The 18926-nt window shown below is 42.0% G+C and overlaps 1 protein-coding gene across 1 annotated transcript in view; it reads left to right on the forward strand.

Annotated features, from left to right (window-relative positions):
• MICU2 (mitochondrial calcium uptake 2) overlaps positions 1–4670 on the forward strand; it is a 147570-nt gene extending 142900 nt beyond the window's left edge. Inside the window, exons 10-12 of the mRNA XM_058722464.1 lie at positions 702–810; positions 1265–1422; positions 4021–4670. Coding sequence (XP_058578447.1) covers positions 702–810; positions 1265–1422; positions 4021–4125 — 372 coding nt within the window. The 3' untranslated portion in view covers positions 4126–4670. The remainder of the gene's footprint in view (positions 1–701; positions 811–1264; positions 1423–4020) is intronic.
• The last annotated feature ends 14256 nt before the right edge of the window (positions 4671–18926 follow it).

The raw sequence follows: 18926 nt of genomic DNA on the forward strand, positions 1-18926 counted from the left end.
AGCTTTTCTAACTCCAAAACCCAGTGCTCTTTGTCCGTGCCGTGTCCACGGATAAAGCAGAAAAGCAAGGAGGCAGAGCCCTTAACGGGGTGTTAGTTTTCTCAGCCATAACAAAATGCCACAAGCCAGATGGCTCAAACAACACATCCGTTTTCTCACAACTCTGGAGCCCGGAGTCCAAGATCAAGGTGCCGGCAGGCGGGTTTTTGGTGAGGCCTCTCCTCCCAGCTTGCAGACCACCACCGCCTTCTCACCCTGTCCTCACGAGGCCTGTCGTCTGTGCTTACGTGCGGAGTGAGCGTGCGCTGCTGTCCCCTTCTCTTATCGGGACATCGGTGCTATCAGAGTGGGGTCCTACCCTTGTGACCTCAGGTAGCCTTAATTGCTTCCCTAAAGGTCCTGTCTCCAAGTACAGTTATGTTGGGTGTTTGGGTTTCAGCCTGTGGATTTTGCGGAGACAACTCGGTCTGTGACACAGGGCCACCCCGGTTCTCGCCCTGCGCGATCCAGGAGACCCCTTGCACAGAGTGTGCAGTCTGCCACCCATGCACGGTGGCCCTGCCCGTCTTTTTAATAGACTCTCTTGGAAGGCTACAAAAGTTCACAAGCTTTATGGTAGAAACAGGACTTATGCTTCTGCTTGTATTCTGAGATCGGTTTTACAAAATCGTAATTAACACTCACTTTTGTTATTTTATTAGAGTATTAGTTTGGATGAGTTCAAGTCCTTTTGTCATTTTGCCACCCACCTAGAAGATTTTGCTATTGCCATGCAAATGTTTAGTTTAGCTCACCGTCCTGTCAGACTGGGTAAGTGACGTGACTTCGTTTAATTTTTGTCATCTACAAATAACATCACTCTGTTCTTCAACGAGAACATACCAGTCAAGGAGCCAATTACCAGTGAAACAGTTGATTAGCCTTTTAATTAATTCAGTGTGGTTACTCTAGACTTACAAGGACTCTCACATTTAACAATTACGTTATTTGCTTTTACTTTCTTATTTCCTAAAAAGGAAAAGGGAATATTTAAATATGTTCTTTAGAACATTGATTCAATTAAAATAGGCTGCCTCTCTTTCAGTTACTTTCAAGACATTTCTCAGCCAAATGTATTATTTCAACATATTCTTAATGAGTATTTTTTGTTTTGTGATAATGAACATTTAGACTTAATTTTGCTTCTCAAATAATAAAATTTAGGTGAATTCCACTTAGACTATTTCACACAGTTGATGCGTTGTTTTATGTTTTCTTTTTTCAGCGGAGTTTAAGAGGGCCGTGAAAGTAGCAACAGGGCAGGAACTCTCAAACAATATTTTGGACACCGTGTTCAAGATCTTTGATGTGGATGGTGATGAATGTCTTAGTCATGGAGAGTTTCTCGGGGTGTTAAAAAACAGGATGCATCGAGGTTTATGGGTAAAGATTTTGAGTTTTTAATAACTACATGTTTACACGTAATTAAGTGAATGGCATTACACCTAGAATTTGGGCAATGTGTGTGTGGTCGTAAATGGAGGTTTTATCATTTGTGAAGAGATTATAAGCCATGATCACAAACCGAGATGTCTCCTTCAGATGGGATCCAGTATTTTCCTTTGCTTTTTTTTTTTTTTTAATATGAATCTAATCAGAAACTGCTATTCAGAAATCATTTTACTTTGGGCTCTGTAGTTAGACACACCTAAATTCAAATCCCAGCTCTGTCACCGGCTGCCTGATCTTGCAAAGCCACTTAACTTTTCAGAGCCTCCCATTCCTCATCTGTACAATGAGGAAACTGATAGAATCTACCAGAAAACAATGTTGTAAGAATTAATTCTACTTAGGATAGTGCCTGAGACAGTTGAAGTAATGTTAGCCATTGTTATTGTATTCAGATTCTTCACAAATTAGTCTATAATTGTGGGACAAATAAAACTCAAAATTTTGTTTAAAGTGGAATCTGCTTAGAAGCACCATCATAAGGGTAGTATGCTAAGCGAAATTAGAGAAAGACAAATATCATATGACTTCACTCCTATGAGGACTTTAAGAGATAAAACAGATGAACATAAGGGAAGGGGAAGAAAAATAATATAAAAACAGGGAGGGGACAAAACAGAAGAGGCTCATAAATGTGGAGAACAAACTGAGGGTCGCTGGAGGGGTTGTGGGAGGGGGGATGAGCGAAATGGGGGAGGGGCACTAAGGAATCGACTCCTGAAATCATTGTTGCACTCTATGCTAACTAATTTGGATGTAAATCAAAAAGTAAATAAGTTATTAATTACAAAAAAGAAGCACCCTCATAAAAGCAGTCTGCAGGTTGAAAACAAGGGTGGAAAGAAAACTGTATGGTAAGAGGCAGTTCGGCCAGAAGAAAGGAGAGAATGAGGGAGAGAATGTGGTGGCTTCATGAACAGCCCCCTTCATTTACTCCTCAGAAAAGCACATCATTTTCCTGCTACCCACATTATTAATGGAAAATGAGTAAATATGATTTCTGTTAGCAGATGTGTCTCACAAGCTTTGTAGGCATCCAGCATCTCATCGTGAATAATCCTGTCCCTGAAGCTGAAACCAGCCTTTGCAGTAACGATTTAATATACCCACGAGCCTCTGCCGTTTCTCAAAGACATTAAATAGAGCTGTAAATCGATCAGGAAAAGAATATATATAAAATCTAAAATAGGGACACCTGGGTGGCTCAGTCTGTTAAGCGTTTGACTCTTGATTTCGGCTCAGGTCATGACCTCACCAGTTTGTGAATTCGAGCCGCGAGTCAGGCTGCACCCTGATAGCTGACAGCGCAGAGCCTGCTCGGGATTCTCTCTCTCCCTCCCTCTCTGGCCCTCCCCCACTTGTGCACGCATGCTCTCTCCCTGTCTCTCTCTCAAATAAATAAACTTTTTAAATAAATCTAAAACTTTAGCAGGGCACCAGGGTGGCTTAGTTGGTTTAGTTTCCAACTCTTGATTTCGGCTCAAGTTGTGATCTCACCATCATGAGATAGAGCCCCATGTCGGGCTCCGCACTGGGCATGAAGCCGGCTTAAGATTCTCTCTCTCTCTCTCTCTCTCTCTCTCTCTCTCTCTCTCTGCCCCTCTCCTGCTCACACACGCTAGCTTGCTCACTCGTTCACTCTCTCTAAAAAAAAATTTCAACTGGCAGATTTGCTTCCATTTGGGAGATATCCAGCAATGCTGTCCTCCTGTGCTCACCAAGGATACAAATGTTTTTTAACCTTTACTTTCTTCTTTAACAGAGAAATAATACTCATAGAACTTTTTAATTCACAGAGCACTTAGGTGAATTATAGTCTTTTTTCTTAAAGCCTCTTATAAAATATATTTTTTCTTTTTAACTTAGGTAGGTTTAAATCAGAGTTTTAGGCTTATAATTTATATTTCAAATAGCTAAATAAAGTTCACCATTAAAAGGAAAACATTATAGGGGTGCCTGGGTGGCTCAGTCGGTTGAGCGTCCAACTTCGGCTCAGGTCACCATCTCGCGGTCCGTGAGTTCGAGCCCCGCGTCGGGCTCTGGGCTGATGGCTCAGAGCCTGGAGCCTGCTTCCGATTGTGTGTCTCCCTCTCTCTCTGCCCCTCCCCCGTTCATGCTCTGTCTCTCTCTGTCTCAAAAATAAATAAACGTTAAAAAAAAAATTTTTTTTTAATAAATAAAAAAAAAGGAAAACATTATAAAATATTATAAAGCGTCATGAAATCATTACATTTTTTAAAACCAATATATGAAAGAAATTGCCCACGATCTTCATTATCTTCTTACGGAAGAGGCTCCAATCACGTGCACTTAGCCTCCACTCTTGAGTTCCCCAAGGCTGTTCTTACATCACGTTCATGTTTTATCCTTTACCCCGTCCTACTTACAGTTCTGTTGGAATCCTCTTTCACAACATAATCCATCTCAGGGACTCTCTGGAGGCATGTGGGAAATAAATGGTAACCGAGCTCGCATGAAATCGTGTCTAACCTTGAAGAGAATGATCTCTTTACTTTCACTTTGTGCTAACAGGTCCCACAGCAACAAAGTATACAAGAATACTGGAAATGTGTGAAAAGAGAAAGCCTTAAAGGAGTAAAAGAAGTCTGGAAACAAGCTGGAAGAGGTCTTTTTTAGAAAAAGATAATATGGGAATTACATTGCTCTGAATGTCACAATTTGGAATTTTTTTTTAAGTACTAGATGTTTGTCTTCTGGAGGCTTCATTGATTTTCTTTGTAATATAAAAATGCCTTGTATTTACTTCCTGATTCAGTAATTTCTTGATAAAATTTCATTAAAGAACTTAGTAAATACAGGTACTGGATTCTGTCAGAGGGCCTAGAATTGAAGTCATGCTTTGTACTTTGATAAGATTGAAAACCTCATTATTCACTGATTTCTTAGACACAGTAGTAAAACATCTCTTTGGAAGGGTGTCAGTTAGTAATTACAGAAAAAAATAGACACACAAGGCTAAGATCAAGGCCAGGAGTCCTGGTGTTCCCAGTAGCACAAATTCAGTTAAGAACATTTCAGATTTTCTTGTCTGCATCTCATATCTCATAAGCTTCTTGTACATTTTATTTCAGTTAGCTATATTAATTGTCCTAAAAATAATGTGTAAATTTCAATATCGTATGTGGAAACCAAATAAAGTATTTACACAGATACAAAAATTATATTTTTAATGTGTTTTTTAAAACTTTTTTATAAATATAAATACTCTCATCCTTGCCAACCACATTAGTTCAGGTTCTCAAAAACTAGCGTAATTGGGGGATCCCCTGGCTGGCTCAGTCAGTGGAGCAAGCAAGACTCTTGATCCTGGGTCTGTAGGTTCAAGCCCCACACTGGATGTAGATGTTATTTAAAAATAAAAAAATAAAAAAAAAACTATAGTGTTTTGGGGAGAATCTTGAACACAAGATCGGGGTCTCATGGCATATAGTGGGTTGTGGGTAAATGTTTAAAATGGCACTAAAAATTAATTGGCATTAAATATAAAATGCTGTTGTAAGTAAAATGGCATTTTTAAACACAATAAGTGAAAATTACTTAAAAAAAAATTTTTTTAATGTTTTTTTTTTTTTTTAATTTTTTTTTTTTCAACGTTTTTTATTTATTTTTGGGACAGAGAGAGACAGAGCATGAACGGGGGAGGGGCAGAGAGAGAGGGAGACACAGAATCGGAAACAGGCTCCAGGCTCCGAGCCATCAGCCCGGAGCCTGACGCGGGGCTCGAACCCACGGACCGCGAGATCGTGACCTGGCTGAAGTCGGACGCTTAACCGACTGCGCCACCCAGGCGCCCCTGTTTGTTTTTGAGAGCATGAGCAGGGGAGGGGTAGAGAGAGAGGGAGACACAGAATGTGAAGCAGGCTCCAGGCTCCAAGCTGTCAGCACAGAGCCGAACGCAGGAAAATTATATTTTAAAAATAAGCTACTTAAGTAAGAATATTGCAAATCTTTGAAACATGTTTCGGGGTGCCTAGGTGGCTCAGTCAGTTAAGTGTTCCACTCGATTTCAGCTTGGGTCCTAATCTCACTCTCATGAAATTGAGCCCCACGTCGGGCTCCAAGCCGAGTGCAGAGCCTGCTGAAAAGTCTCTCTCTCCCTCTCTCTGCCTCACCCCTCCATTTCTCCTCCTGTCTCTCTCTAAAATTAAACAAACAAAAAAAAGTTTTAAAAATAGTAATAATGATAACTAAAACATGTTCCATTCCCTGGTTAAATGGCTGATTCTGAGACCAGAGCAGGGAAAGTACAAGATGAGCCTGGAAGTAAGAGATAATAATGAGGATGTCCCAAGTGTAGCAAAAAGGCAACAGCCGACTTGAAGGGGCTCCCCCTGGCCGAATCCGGTACAATCTGAGTATCAAAGTAATTAATGTCAGCAATGGATCGTAACCTACTGACTAAGAATCCGTGAGGCCAACAGGCGGAGAAGCAGGGGGATCCATACGTCCGGCGTCTCTCAAACAAAGAAGTGCAGAAGCCAAAGGACTTTGACACCAGAGCCTGGGAGGAAACGAGACTGAATCTACCAGGAAGAAAATGGGAAAGCGGGGAAAAAAGAGAGGTGCGTAACTGCGAGCCGGGGGAGATAAAAGGCCGCGCGGAGGGGAGGGACCCCCTTCTGCGGAGGGACGAAGGGAAGAGAAAGAGTGGCCAGGACAGTGCAGGACCTTATCCGGACAGGAGACAGGCCTCGGACTGAGACAGAGGGATCCGATCTCTGACTGGGGGGCTTTCTTCGGACTGGGGCCTGGGGCCCGCTCCCTGTTCACACACCTGGGGAGGAGGGGAGCCAGAGCCTGGGTTCGGGGGTAGGTCAGGGGCTCAGTCCGCAGCTGGAGAAAGCGGCTGCCATTCTGGAGGGCTGCTCGATAGCACAGAACCCGTGTCCCCCACCCCCACCCCACCCCTCCCCACCCCCACCCCACCCCCGTGCAGTGGCTGGGCCAAGGGTGCAGTCTGCAGGAGGAAAAGGCCGCCGTGTCCCTGGAGTCCGCCACCCCGGGGCTCGCAGGGGCAAGGGCAGCGGCTCTCCGTCTGCGGTAGGAGAAGGCGGTCGTCCCTGAAGTGCGGCGGCAGAGACGAAGCCACCAGGACCACACGTGGCCACAACGAGAGATGCTTCCCCAGCGCCAGAGCGCACGGAGCGCGACTTGGAATCCTAGCCAAGCGCAGGGTCAGGGGTGTTGGCGGAGAGAGAAGGATCCCCCCCCCCCCACGTCTGCGCCCCTGGCACAGTGAGGACGACTCAAACGGAGGCCACCGGGTGGGCTCCGTGGAGAAGAGACTGGGGGCTCACCATTCCCCCCACCCCCACCAAGGAGGGGACTCAGGGCTCACCCCCTGGGCCCATAGTGGAGGTGGGGCCAGATTACGCCAAGCCACGCCCCTTTGCCCTGGGCAACTGCGTATCCACCGAGCAGCCCCGACCCTGCGGACAGCTCCTCCCCACAAGCCTGGATTGACTCTAGGTCAACTCTGGATGAGCAGATATATTCTCCCCCCACTCCCCCACCCCTGCCCCATTTCTCCTCCTTATCTCCTCCCTCCCCTAGGCTGGTTACTCTGGTCATTGGTCTCTCTAAACAGGCATAGTTAATCCATTGTCTTACACATGTTCTACACCTCCTTCTTTACACTCCTTTCTCTCTCTCTGGAATTATCAAGCCATATAGTTGCTCTGAGTAACTTTCTCTTTGTTTCATTTTCCCTGCCTCCTTTATTTTCCTTTCTCTCTCTCATGATTAACCTTTTTAGTCTCTCAGCCTGGTCAATGTTTATTTTTTTCTCCCCCCGTCATTTCTCTCTTTGTACTCTTCCATCAGCACCGCCCCCACCCTCTTCTCTACTTGTAGTCGGTGTTTTTTGGGTTTTTGTTTTTAGTCTTTAGGTTTTTGTTTTTCTATGTTTGTGTCATTTATGTGTTTGCGTGTTTTTGTCTCCTGTTTGTCTATCTGTTTTCCTTTCCAGGGCTACTCCAAGGAACAAATCAAAGCACACCTGTGGAGGGTCCAAACTATCACTACGAGTAGGGTAATAAAATAAACTCACAACAGAGAGCAAGTAACAATCGCCGAAAAAACACCTGCTGAAGGGCCAGGCCCTGGACAGTGCATGACCCTCCTTTAATACAGCAGTGCTCGCAGGTGCAGAGCACACAACAAGCGTTTAAAACACATGAGGGACAGAAAACTAGCCAAAAGGATGAAACGGAAGAATTCTCCTCAAAAGAAACTCCAGGAAGTAGCAATAGCTAACGAGTAGATCAAAACCAATTTAAGCAATATAATGGAACAAGAATTTAGAATAATAGTCATAAAATTAATTGCTGGGCTTGAAAAAAAACATAGAGGACAGCAGAGAATCTATTGCTGCAGAGATCAAGGGACTACAAATAATCATGATGAATTAAAAAATTCTATAAATGAGGTGCAAAATAAAATGGAGGCGGCCACAGCACAGATTGAAGAGGCAGAGGGGAGAATATGTGAGATAGAAGATAAAATTATGGAAAAAGAGGAAGCTGAGAAAAAGAGAAAAAATCCAGGAGTATGAGGGGAGAATCGGAGAACTAAGTGATGCAATCAAACACAACAATATCCGTATAATAGGAATTCCAGAAGAGTAAGAGAGAGAGAAAGGGGCTGAATGTATACTTGAGCAAATCATAGCTGAGAACTTCCCTGATCTGGGGAAGGCAAAAGGCATTGAAATCCAAGAGGCACAGAGAACTCTGTTCAGATGTAACTTGAATCGATCTTCTGTACGACATATCATAGTGAAACTGGCAAAATACAAGGATAAAGAGAAAATTCTGAAAGCAGCTAGGGATAAACAGGCTCTAACCTACAAAGGGAGACCCGTAAGACTAGTGGCAGACCTATCTACTGAAACTTGGCAGGCCAGAAAGGAATGGCAGCAAATCTTCCATGTGATGAAGAGAAAAAATATGCAGCTGAAAATCCTTTATCCAGCAAGTCTGTCATTCAGAATAGAAGGAGAGATAAAGGTTTTCCCAAACAAAAACTGAAGGGATTCATCACCACTAAACCACCCCTACAAGAGATCCTAAGGGGGACTTTGTGAGTGAAATGTTGCAAGGACCACAAAGTACCAGAGACATCACTACAAGCATGAAACCTACAGACATCACAATGACTCTAAACCCATATCTTTCAATAATAACACTGAATGTAAACGGACTAAATGCTCCAACCAAAAGACATAGGGTATCACAATGGATAAAAAAACAAGACCCATCTATTTGCTGTCCACAAGAGACTCATTTTAGACCTGAGGACACCTTCAGATTGAAAGTGAGGGGATGGAGAACTATCCATCATGTAACTGGAAGTCAAAAGAAAGCTGGAGTAGCCATACTTATATCAGACAAACTAGACTTTCAATTAAAGGCTGTAACAAGAAATGAAGAAGGGCATTATATAATAATTACAGGGTCTATCCATCAGGAAGAGCTAACAATTATAAATGCCTATGTACCGAATATGGGAGCCCCCAAATATATAAAACAATTACAAACATAAGCAACCTTATTGATAAGAATATGGTAATTGCAGGGGACTTTAACACTCCACTTACAGAAATGGATAGATCATCTAGACACACGGTCAATAAAGAAACAAGGGCCCTGAATGATACATTGGATCAGATGGATTTGACAGATATATTTAGAACTCTGCATCCCAAAGCAACAGAATATACTTTCTTCTCGAGTGCACATGGAACATTCTCCAAGATAGATCACATACTGTGTCACAAAACAGCCCTTCATAAGTATAAAAGAATTGAGATCATACCATGCACACTTTTAGATCACAATGCTATGAAACTTGAACTCAACCACAGGAAAAAGTCTGGAAAACCTCCAAAAGCATGGAAGTTAAAGAACACCCTACTAAAGAATGAATGGGTCAACCAGGCAATTAGAGAAGAAATTAAAAGATATATGGAAACAAATGAAAATGAAAATACAACAATCCGAGTGCTTTGGGATGCAGGGAAGGCAGTCCTGAGAGGAAAATACATTGCAATCCAGGCCTATCTCAAGAAACAAGAAAAATCCCAAATACAAAATCTAACAGCTCACCTAAAGGAACTAGAAGCAGAACAGCAAAGACAACCCAAGCCCAGCAGAAGAAGAGAAATAATAAAGATCAGAGCAGAAATAAACAATATAAAATAAAATAAAAAAACCAGTAGAACAGATCAATGAAACCAAGAGTTGTTTTTTTTTTTTTAAATTTTTTTTTTTTTTTAATGTTTTTTATTTTATTTTTGGGACAGAGAGAGACAGAGCATGAACGGGGGAGGGGCAGAGAGAGAGGGAGACACAGAATCGGAAACAGGCTCCAGGCTCCGAGCCATCAGCCCAGAGCCTGACGCGGGGCTCGAACTCACGGACCGCGAGATCGTGACCTGGCTGAAGTCGGACGCTTAACCGACTGCGCCACCCAGGCGCCCCAAGAGTTGTTTTTTTTGAAAAAATAAACAACATTGATACACCTCTAGCCAGGCTTCTCAAAAAGAAAAGGGAGAGGACCCAAATAGATAAAATCAGGAATGAAAAGGGAATTATTACAACCAATGCCTCAGAAATATGAGCAATTATCAAGGAATACTACGAAAAATTATATGCCAACAAACTGGACAACCTGGAAGAAATGGACAAATTCCTAAGCACCTACACACTTCCAAAACTCAAACAGGAAGAAACAGAAAATTTGAACACACCCATAACCAGTGAAGAAATTGAATCAGCTATCAAAAATCTCCCAACAAATAAGAGTCCAGGACCAGATGGCTTCCCAGGGGAGTTCTACCAGACGTTTAAAGCAGAGATAACACCTATCCTTCTCAAGCTGTTCCAAAAAATAGAAAGGAAAGGAAAACTTCCAGACTCATTCTATGCAGCCAGCATTACTTTGATTCCCAAACCAGACAGAAACCGAGCAAAAAAAGAGAACTACAGGCCAATATCCCTGATGAATATGGATGCAAAAATTCTCAACAAGATACTAGCAAATCTAATTCAACAGCTTATAAAAAGAATTATTCACCATGATCAAGTGGGATTCATTCGTGGGCTGCAGGGCTGGTTCAACATTTGCAAATCAATCAATGTGATACATCACAGTAATAAAAGGATAAGAACCATATGATCCTGTCAATCGATGCAGAAAAAGCATTTGACAAAATTCAGCATTCTTTCTTAATAAAAACCCTTGAGAAAATTGGGATAGAAGGAGCATACTTAAACATCATAAAAGCCATTTATGAAAAGCCCACAGCTAACATCATCCTCAATGGGAAAAAACTGAGAGCTTTCCCCCTGAGATGAGGAACACGACAGGGATGTCCACTCTCACCACGGTGTTTAACATAGCGTTGGAAGTTCTAGCATCAGCAATCAGACAACAAAAGGAAATTTGTCAAAGGCATCCAAATTGGCAAAGATGAAGTCAAGCTTTCACTTTTTGCAGATGACATGATACTATACCTGGAAAACCCGATAGACTCCACCAAAAGGCTGCTAGAACTGATACATGAATTCAGCAAAGTCGCAGGATACAAAATTAATGTACAGAAGTCAGTTGCATTTTTATAAACTAATAATGAAGCAACAGAAAGACAAATGAAGAAACTGATCCCATTCATAATTGCACCAAGAATCATAAAATACCTAGGAATAAACCTAACCAAAGATGTAAAAGATCTGTAGACTGATAACTATATAATGCTTATGAAGGAAATTGAAGAAGATACAAAGAGATGGAAAAGCATTCCATGCTCATGGATTGGAAGAATAAATATTATTAAAATACTTAACAAAGTATTAACAATACTACCCAAAGCAATCTACACATTCAACGCAATCAAAATTGCACCAGCATTCTTCTCAAAGCTAGAACAAGCAATCCTAAAATTTGTATGGAACCACAAAAGACCCCGAATAGCCAAAGTAATTTTGAAGAAGACCAAAGCGGGAGGCATCACAATCCCAGACTTTAGCCTCTCCTACAAAGCTGTAATCATCAAGACAGCATGGTATTGGCACAAAAACAGACACATAGACCAATGGAATAGACTAGAGACTCCAGAATTGGACCCACAAAAGTATGGCCAACTAATCTTTGACAAAGCAGGAAAGAATATCCAATGGAAAAGAGACAGACAGTCTCTTTAGCAAATGGTGCTGGGAGAACTGGACAGCAACATGCAGAAGAACGAAACTAGACCACTTTCTTACACCATTCACAAAAATAAACTCAAAGTGGATAAAGGACCTGAATGTAAGACAGGAAACCATCAAAACCCTAGAGGAGAAAGCAGGAAAAAACCTCTCTGACCTCAGCCACAGCAATTTCTTATTGGACACATCTCCAAAGGTAAGGGAATTAAAAGCAAAACTGAGCTATCGGGACCTCATCAAAGAAAAAAATCTTCTGCACTGCAAAGGAAATGATCAGCAAAGCTAAAAGGCAACTGACAGAATGGGAAAAGATATGTGCAAATGACATATTGGATAAAGGGCTAGTATCCAAAATCTATAAAGAACTCACCAAACTCCGCACCCGAAAAACAAATAATCCAGTGAGGAAATGGAGAGAAGACATGAATAGACACTTTTCTAAAGAAGACATCCGGATGGCCAACTGACACATGAAATGATGCTCAACGTCACTCCTCATCAGGGAAATACAAATCAAAACCGCACTGAGATACCACTTCATGCTGGTCAGAATGGCTAAAATGAACAAATCAGGAGACTATAGATGCTGGCGAGGATGTGGGGAAACGGGAACCCTCTTGCGCTGTTGGTGGGAATGCAAACTGGTGCAGCCACTCTGGAAAACAGTGTGGAGGGTCCTCAAAAATTTAAAACTAGACCTACCCTATGACCCAGCAATAGCACTGCTAGGAATTTACCCAAGGGATCCAGGAGTGCTGATGCAGAGGGGCACTTGTACCCCAATGTTTATAGCAGCACTCTCAGCAATAGCCAAATTATGGAAAGAGCCTAAATGTCCATCAAGTGATGAATGAATAAAGAAGATGTGGTTTGTGTATACAATGGAATACTACTTGGCAATGAGAAAGAATGAAATCTGGCCATTTGCAGCAACGTGGATGGAACTGGAGGGTATTATGCTGAGTGAAATAAGTCAGTCAGAGAAAGACAGATGCCACATGTTTTCACTCATATGTGGATCCTGAGAAACTTAACAGAAGTCCATGGGGGAGGGGAAGGGGAAAAAAGTTACAAACAGAGAGAGAGGGAGGCAAACCATAAGAGACTCTTAAATACGGAGAACAAACTGAGGGTGGATGGGGGGTGGGACGGAGGGCAGGGTGGGTGATGGGCATTGAGGAGGGCACTTGTTGGGACGAGCACTGCGTGTTGTATGGAAGCCAATTTGACAACAAATTATATTAAAAATAAATAAATAATCCATGAGCTTACACTGATAACTGACTGATTAATGGGAGAAGAGAAACCCCTCCCTTTACAGCTGTCAAATGATAAGGCCTTGAAATACGCCAGCCTGCTAAGTGGGAGACTCGTGTGATTTAGTGCTTGAGAATGACAAGGGGTGAAAACTTTTTGTCCCATTATTATAAAACAACACTTATTTTGCTGCTGATTAGGAAACAAACTTGTTCTCATTTCAGAAATAACTAATTCTTGTATTTCTCTATTGTAGAACCAAACCAAGAGAAAGGAGAAACAGTACAAATGGAGAATGTGCATCCGCATCATTTCCTCTGTTAGCCACGAAAATACTGTCTGATTCTCTCCTACCCGTCTGCTCACCTGTCCTTAGGGGTATAAAAACCAAAAACTGGGATAGTTTCTGGTGTCTCCAGAGTCTCAACTTTTCCAGCCCCTCCCCTGGTGCTGACCCCCCCCTCCCCCCGGCTACTTTCCACACCATCCCATGAATACCATGCTCCCACCCTATGAAACCCTTGGCCTTTCCCCACACAGGCCACGTGCTTTTCATCGTCACCTTTCCCTACCCCCACGCCTTTACACACACCCCGACTTCCCCTGATGGCAATGCTTTTCCCTCTCCTGTCCTCCTGGTGAAGCTTTAGACCTCAAGTCGCTGTCTACATACCAAGTTTGTGTCTACTAAACTGTTCAAACTAGGAGCAGGAACGGTGACTTTGTCATCTTTATATAATCTAGCTGACTACCTGCCACAGAAGGCATCCAACAAATACTGGTTAAACAAAGGAAGGGAGGAGGAGAAAAAGAAGAGAAAGGCAAAGAGCGGAAGAGAAAGGAGGGAAGGAAGGGTTTTAACGTCTGTCAGCCAATAACGGTGCAAACGAGGACCCACGAGGTTGCTGAGCATAAAATGGTGAATTAAGACAAATGATCACTCATGGAACACAGTCGAATGTTTATTTCTTAAAAAGCAAAAGAATTTAAATATACCATTATAAATTGATTGTTTAAAAATAGAGCAATGTTAGGAGCGCCTGGGTGGCTCAGTCGGTTTGAGCGTCCAACTTCGGCTCAGGTCGTGATCTCCTGGTTTGTGAGTTTGAGCCCCGCATCAGGCTCTGTGCTAACAGCTAAGAGCCTGGAGCCTGTTTCAGATTTCGCACTCTGAAATTTTCAGGGCTTGCACTGTCTCTCTCTGCCTCAAAAATAAATAAACATTTTTAAAAATGTTTAAGAAAGCAATTTTGGAGAACTGCAATAAACTTTCTTAAACCAAGAGTTTTCAGGAATTGAGGATACAGTTTTCAATTTTCCTAAGACAAAAAGTGTTCTAAGCAAAAAGTCTGAAAATGAATAGTTCATTATCACTGTCTATGATTGCTGCAAACAACTCGATCCCATTTGAAAAGAATATGGATAAAATATCTGTATCAAATAAGCAAATTAGATTTCCCAGTGTCTGCTCGTAGGAGTCTGGAGACAGTCACCTTGAAAGCAGCTGCACTTCCTAATCTGAGCTGAATTTTCAGGCATTTCCTTGACTGTGATTATGTTGAATAAATGATCATTAAGTCTCCTACTATTTTGGTGGTTAGCTTGTATTCCTCTGCTTCTCGAAGGCAGGGAGGGGGGTGGTTGTCCATTCCTGAGCCCTGCCTCCACCTGTCTTCTCGTCCACTGCCATCCCATGAACACCTCTGGCTTCTGTTGCCTCCGCTGAATTCCTGGCCCAGTTACATTCAGGGTGTCTGCATTTGGTTGGTCCAACTCAGCATGTCCACAATTGATCTGGGCATCTCCCCCTCTTTATCCAAACCTTCTTCACATGTGTTCCTCTATTTCAGCAAGTTCCTCTATTTCTATTTCAGTGACCAAACCAGGAAGCAGGAAGTTGTCCTAGAATCTTACTTCCCTATTCCTCCATATCGAATGAAGTTCTGTGAATTCTACTCCTCAAAATCTCCCAAACTTGCTCTCCACCTTCCAGCCCCATTGCCACTGCCTTAGTAGAGGCCTGGAGCAGTTAGTTATTACTGACATCGCCACAATAGAATCCTAACTGTTACCCTCCAGGCCCCGCCCCCAGTAAAAGCACAGTGATTAAGCGTCCATACTGATGGTAGACTGGATTTAAATCTCCATCACTTACCAACTTTCTAGCCTTTGGCAAAGTACTTAACTTTTAAGTGCCCCTGTCCTCATCTAAAAGGTGGAAATGATTATCATTCCAGTGTGGTAGTGTTTTATGAGGATTAAATGAGATAATATGTAAAATGCATGGGAGTACATCCTCATTATGTGTTAAACTACTGTTAACTTCCTTCAAATCTGCCTTCAGAACAGATTGATTTTTCAAAAACAAATCTGATCACATTACTCCACTACTACCATTCCTATGACACTACAGTCGCTACAAAATAAAATTCAAGGGGCACCTGGGTGGGTCAGTCTGTTAAGCATCTTCGAGACTTCGACTCAGGTCATGCTCTCATGGTTTGTGAGTTCAAGCCCCGCGCCGGGTTCTGTGCTGACGGCTCAGAGCCTGGAGCCTGCTTCAGATTCTGTGTCTCCTCCTCTCTCAGCCCCTCCCCTACCCATGCTCTGTCTCTCTGTCTCTCAGTAGTAAATAAATGTTAAAGAAAAATTTTTTTAAATAAAATAAAATTCAATTCCTACCTGATCTCGCCCCACCTACCTTTCTGGCCTCATCTCCTAACCCTCCCTCCCCGGCCCCCACACCTCACACCAAAATTACTTGTTAGCACTCCAGCTGGCCGTGTTCTCACTCTGCATGTATTTGGACTTGGTGCTTCTGCTGAAGATGTTCCCACCTGGCTAACTTCTTCAAGTGCCACTTCATTTGTGAAGTTACTCGTTTTTCTCCCAGTTTTTCCCTCAAACTCATTTAGGAAGTCCCTCTCTTAGCTCCCTCAACATCTTTTCCACCTCTTTCAAACCTCACCAAGTATACTGAAATTTTTTTCTTGCCTCTCGGACTCAACTAGCAGCTCATTAAGAACAAGGATCTATGGTTCTTTTAAGACCATCTCCCCAGCATCCATCAAAGAGCTGGCACATCGTGGTTGCTCAAAAATATGTGAGAAATCAGAAAGAAAAAGGAGGGAAGGACGGAGGAAGAAAAAAATGAGACGAGTAATATCCCCATATGTGCATGGCCTTTCCTGGTAGTTCAGCTTTTCTGTTACGGGATGGACAGGAAAAAGAAGACCACTCTCTCAGGATCTGTCTTAGCAGAACTACAAGGCAGTTCTGGTTTGGCCTCTGCCTTGGACGTAGAGGGCAAGTGAGAGAATCTGGCCAGGGCTCTGATCTGGTCGAAAGGCAGAACAGGTGCTGCACACAGAAACAAAGGCGAAGTTCCCTCCCGAGACAAATAGGTTTACCGTCAGGGAGTTCAAGAATATAAACAAACATAACATAGAGAACGATGTCAGGAGAGATGGCAGAGTAGGAGTCCCAAGAATCTGTCTCTCCACGGAAACAACTACTGAGCTGGCGGGAACTGTCTAAAGTTACTATTGTGGAACTCAAGTTCAGCATCTGTGGGAGAGCTCAAGGAAGAGGCTGACAAATTTTGGTGAATTTGAGCCTTTTGCAAGGCTGCAGTTACCAGCCCACATCCCAGCAGCAGGCAGCTGTGGACGTAGCAGCCTACATTCCTTGTGTGGCCTACTAGAGCCAGGAGGGGCAAAAAGTTCGTCGTGTTGATAGCTGATTCCTGCCTTTGGTCACTGAAGGCCCAACACAGAGGTCAGCCATTTTTCAACACCCACTTCCTATGAGCAGCTTCTGAGTCACATGGAATTTAAAAAGGCAAGACTTTTTTCCCCCTTACTCTTAGGAGCCAGACATTTAAGGAAATCTTTGTCAGGTCAGGGCTGGCCACAGAGAAAATGGAAAAGAAACTTCGATGACTACAAAACAAAAAGTATACACTTCAAAAAATAGTTTGGAAAAGCCGCAGGTGGATGGATCTAATCCAAAAAAAAAAAAAAAAAAATCTCAGAGGAGTGGAAGAATTTAGGTTTCCAGAGTTCCTATAACATAGACTATTGAGTTTTCAACAAAAAATTATAAAATATAAAAAGCAACAAGCAGGTATGATCTTTTCACAGGAAAAAAAATTCACAAAAATCATCCCTGAAGAATCCCAGATACTGGAATTAATACTCAAAGACATTAAATTAACTGTCTTAAATATGTTCAATGAGCTAAAGGCAACGATGGACAAAGACTAAAGGAAATCAAGAAACTGATGTCTGAACAAAATAAGAATGTCTACAAAGAGAAATTATGAAAAGGACCAAAATAGATCACTAGAGGGACTCAGCAGCAGACTTGAACAGGCAAAACAAAGAATGGGTGAACTTGAAGACAATGCATTTGAAATGATGTGGTCTCAGAAATGGAAATAAAAAAGAATGAAGAAAAATGAACAGTCTGAAGGACCTGGGGGACACTGTTAAACATACCAAGGTATGCATACGTATCCCAGAAGAGAGAAAAAAGCAGGAGCAGAAAACATATTTGAAGAAATAATAGCTGAAAACTTCCCAAATCTAATGAAAGCCATGAATATACACATCCAAGGAACTCAAGGAACTTTAAAACTATAAAATTCTTAGAAGAAAACATAGGGAAAAGCTCATGACATTGGATTTAGCAGTAATTTCTTAGATATGACACCCAAAGCACAAGCAACAAAAGAAAAATTAGGTAAATTAGTCTTCACCAAAATTAGAAAGATATATTTATCAAAGGAAAGTATCAAGAAAATGAAAAGAGGGGTGCCTGGGTGGCTCAGTAGGTTGAGCTTCCGACTTCGGCTTGGCTCATGATCTCACAGTTGATGGGTTTGAGCCCAATGTCCGGCTCTGTGCTGATAGCACAGAGCCTGGGGCCTGCTTTGGATTGTGTGTCTCCCTCTCTCTCTGCCCCTCCTCCACTTGTGCTCTGTCTCTCTCTGTCTCTCAAAATTAAATAAAAATGTTAAAAAAAAATGAAAATAAGTCATAGGATGGGAGAAATATTCACAAATCATATACCTGATAAGGGATTAATATCCAGAATATATAAAGACCTACAACTCAACAACAAAAACAACCAGATTCAAAAAATATGCCAAGGACTTGAGTAGACAATTCTCCAAAGAAGATATACAAATGGTCACTGATCACATGAAAAGATGCCGAACATCATTAGCCACTAGGGAACCAAATCAAAACCAATTCACACCCATTAAGATGCCTATTATCAAAAAAAAAAAAAAAAACCTGAAAATATCAAGTTTTGGTGAGAATGTGGAGAAATGGGAACACTTACTCATTGTTGGTGGGAATTTAAAATGGTGCAGCTACTCATGAAAAACAGTTCGGTGGTTCCCCAAAATCTAAACATAGAGTTATCATATGATCCAAGAATTCCACCCCTAGGAATTGAAACAGATATTTGCATGACAATATTCATTATTGTTCATGCATCATTATATACTTAGCCAAAAGACACTCAAGTATCCATCAACAGATGAACGGAAAAACAAATATGGTATATCCATACAACGGAGTATTATTCAACCACAAAAAGAAGTGAGGCTCTGCCATGCTACATGGATGACCTGGAAAACATGCTAAGTAAAATAAACGAGGCACAGAAGGACTAATATTGTATGATTCCACTTATGTAGATACTTCATAGGCAACTTCATAGAGACACAAAGTGGGTTAGATATCACCAGGGGTTGGGGAGGAAAGAGAATGGGGAAATGCTTAAGGGTACAGAATTTTAGTCTGGGTGATGAACATTTTTGGAAATAAATAGTGATGATAGTTGCACAAATTTGTGAAGGTAATTAATGCCACTAATTATATACTTAAAAATGGATAAATTAGGAGGGCACCTGGGTGGCTCAGCTGGTTAAGTGGCCGA

The sequence above is a fragment of the Neofelis nebulosa genome, chromosome 1, assembly GCF_028018385.1.
Source record: "Neofelis nebulosa isolate mNeoNeb1 chromosome 1, mNeoNeb1.pri, whole genome shotgun sequence".
Lineage (NCBI taxonomy): Eukaryota > Metazoa > Chordata > Mammalia > Carnivora > Felidae > Neofelis > Neofelis nebulosa.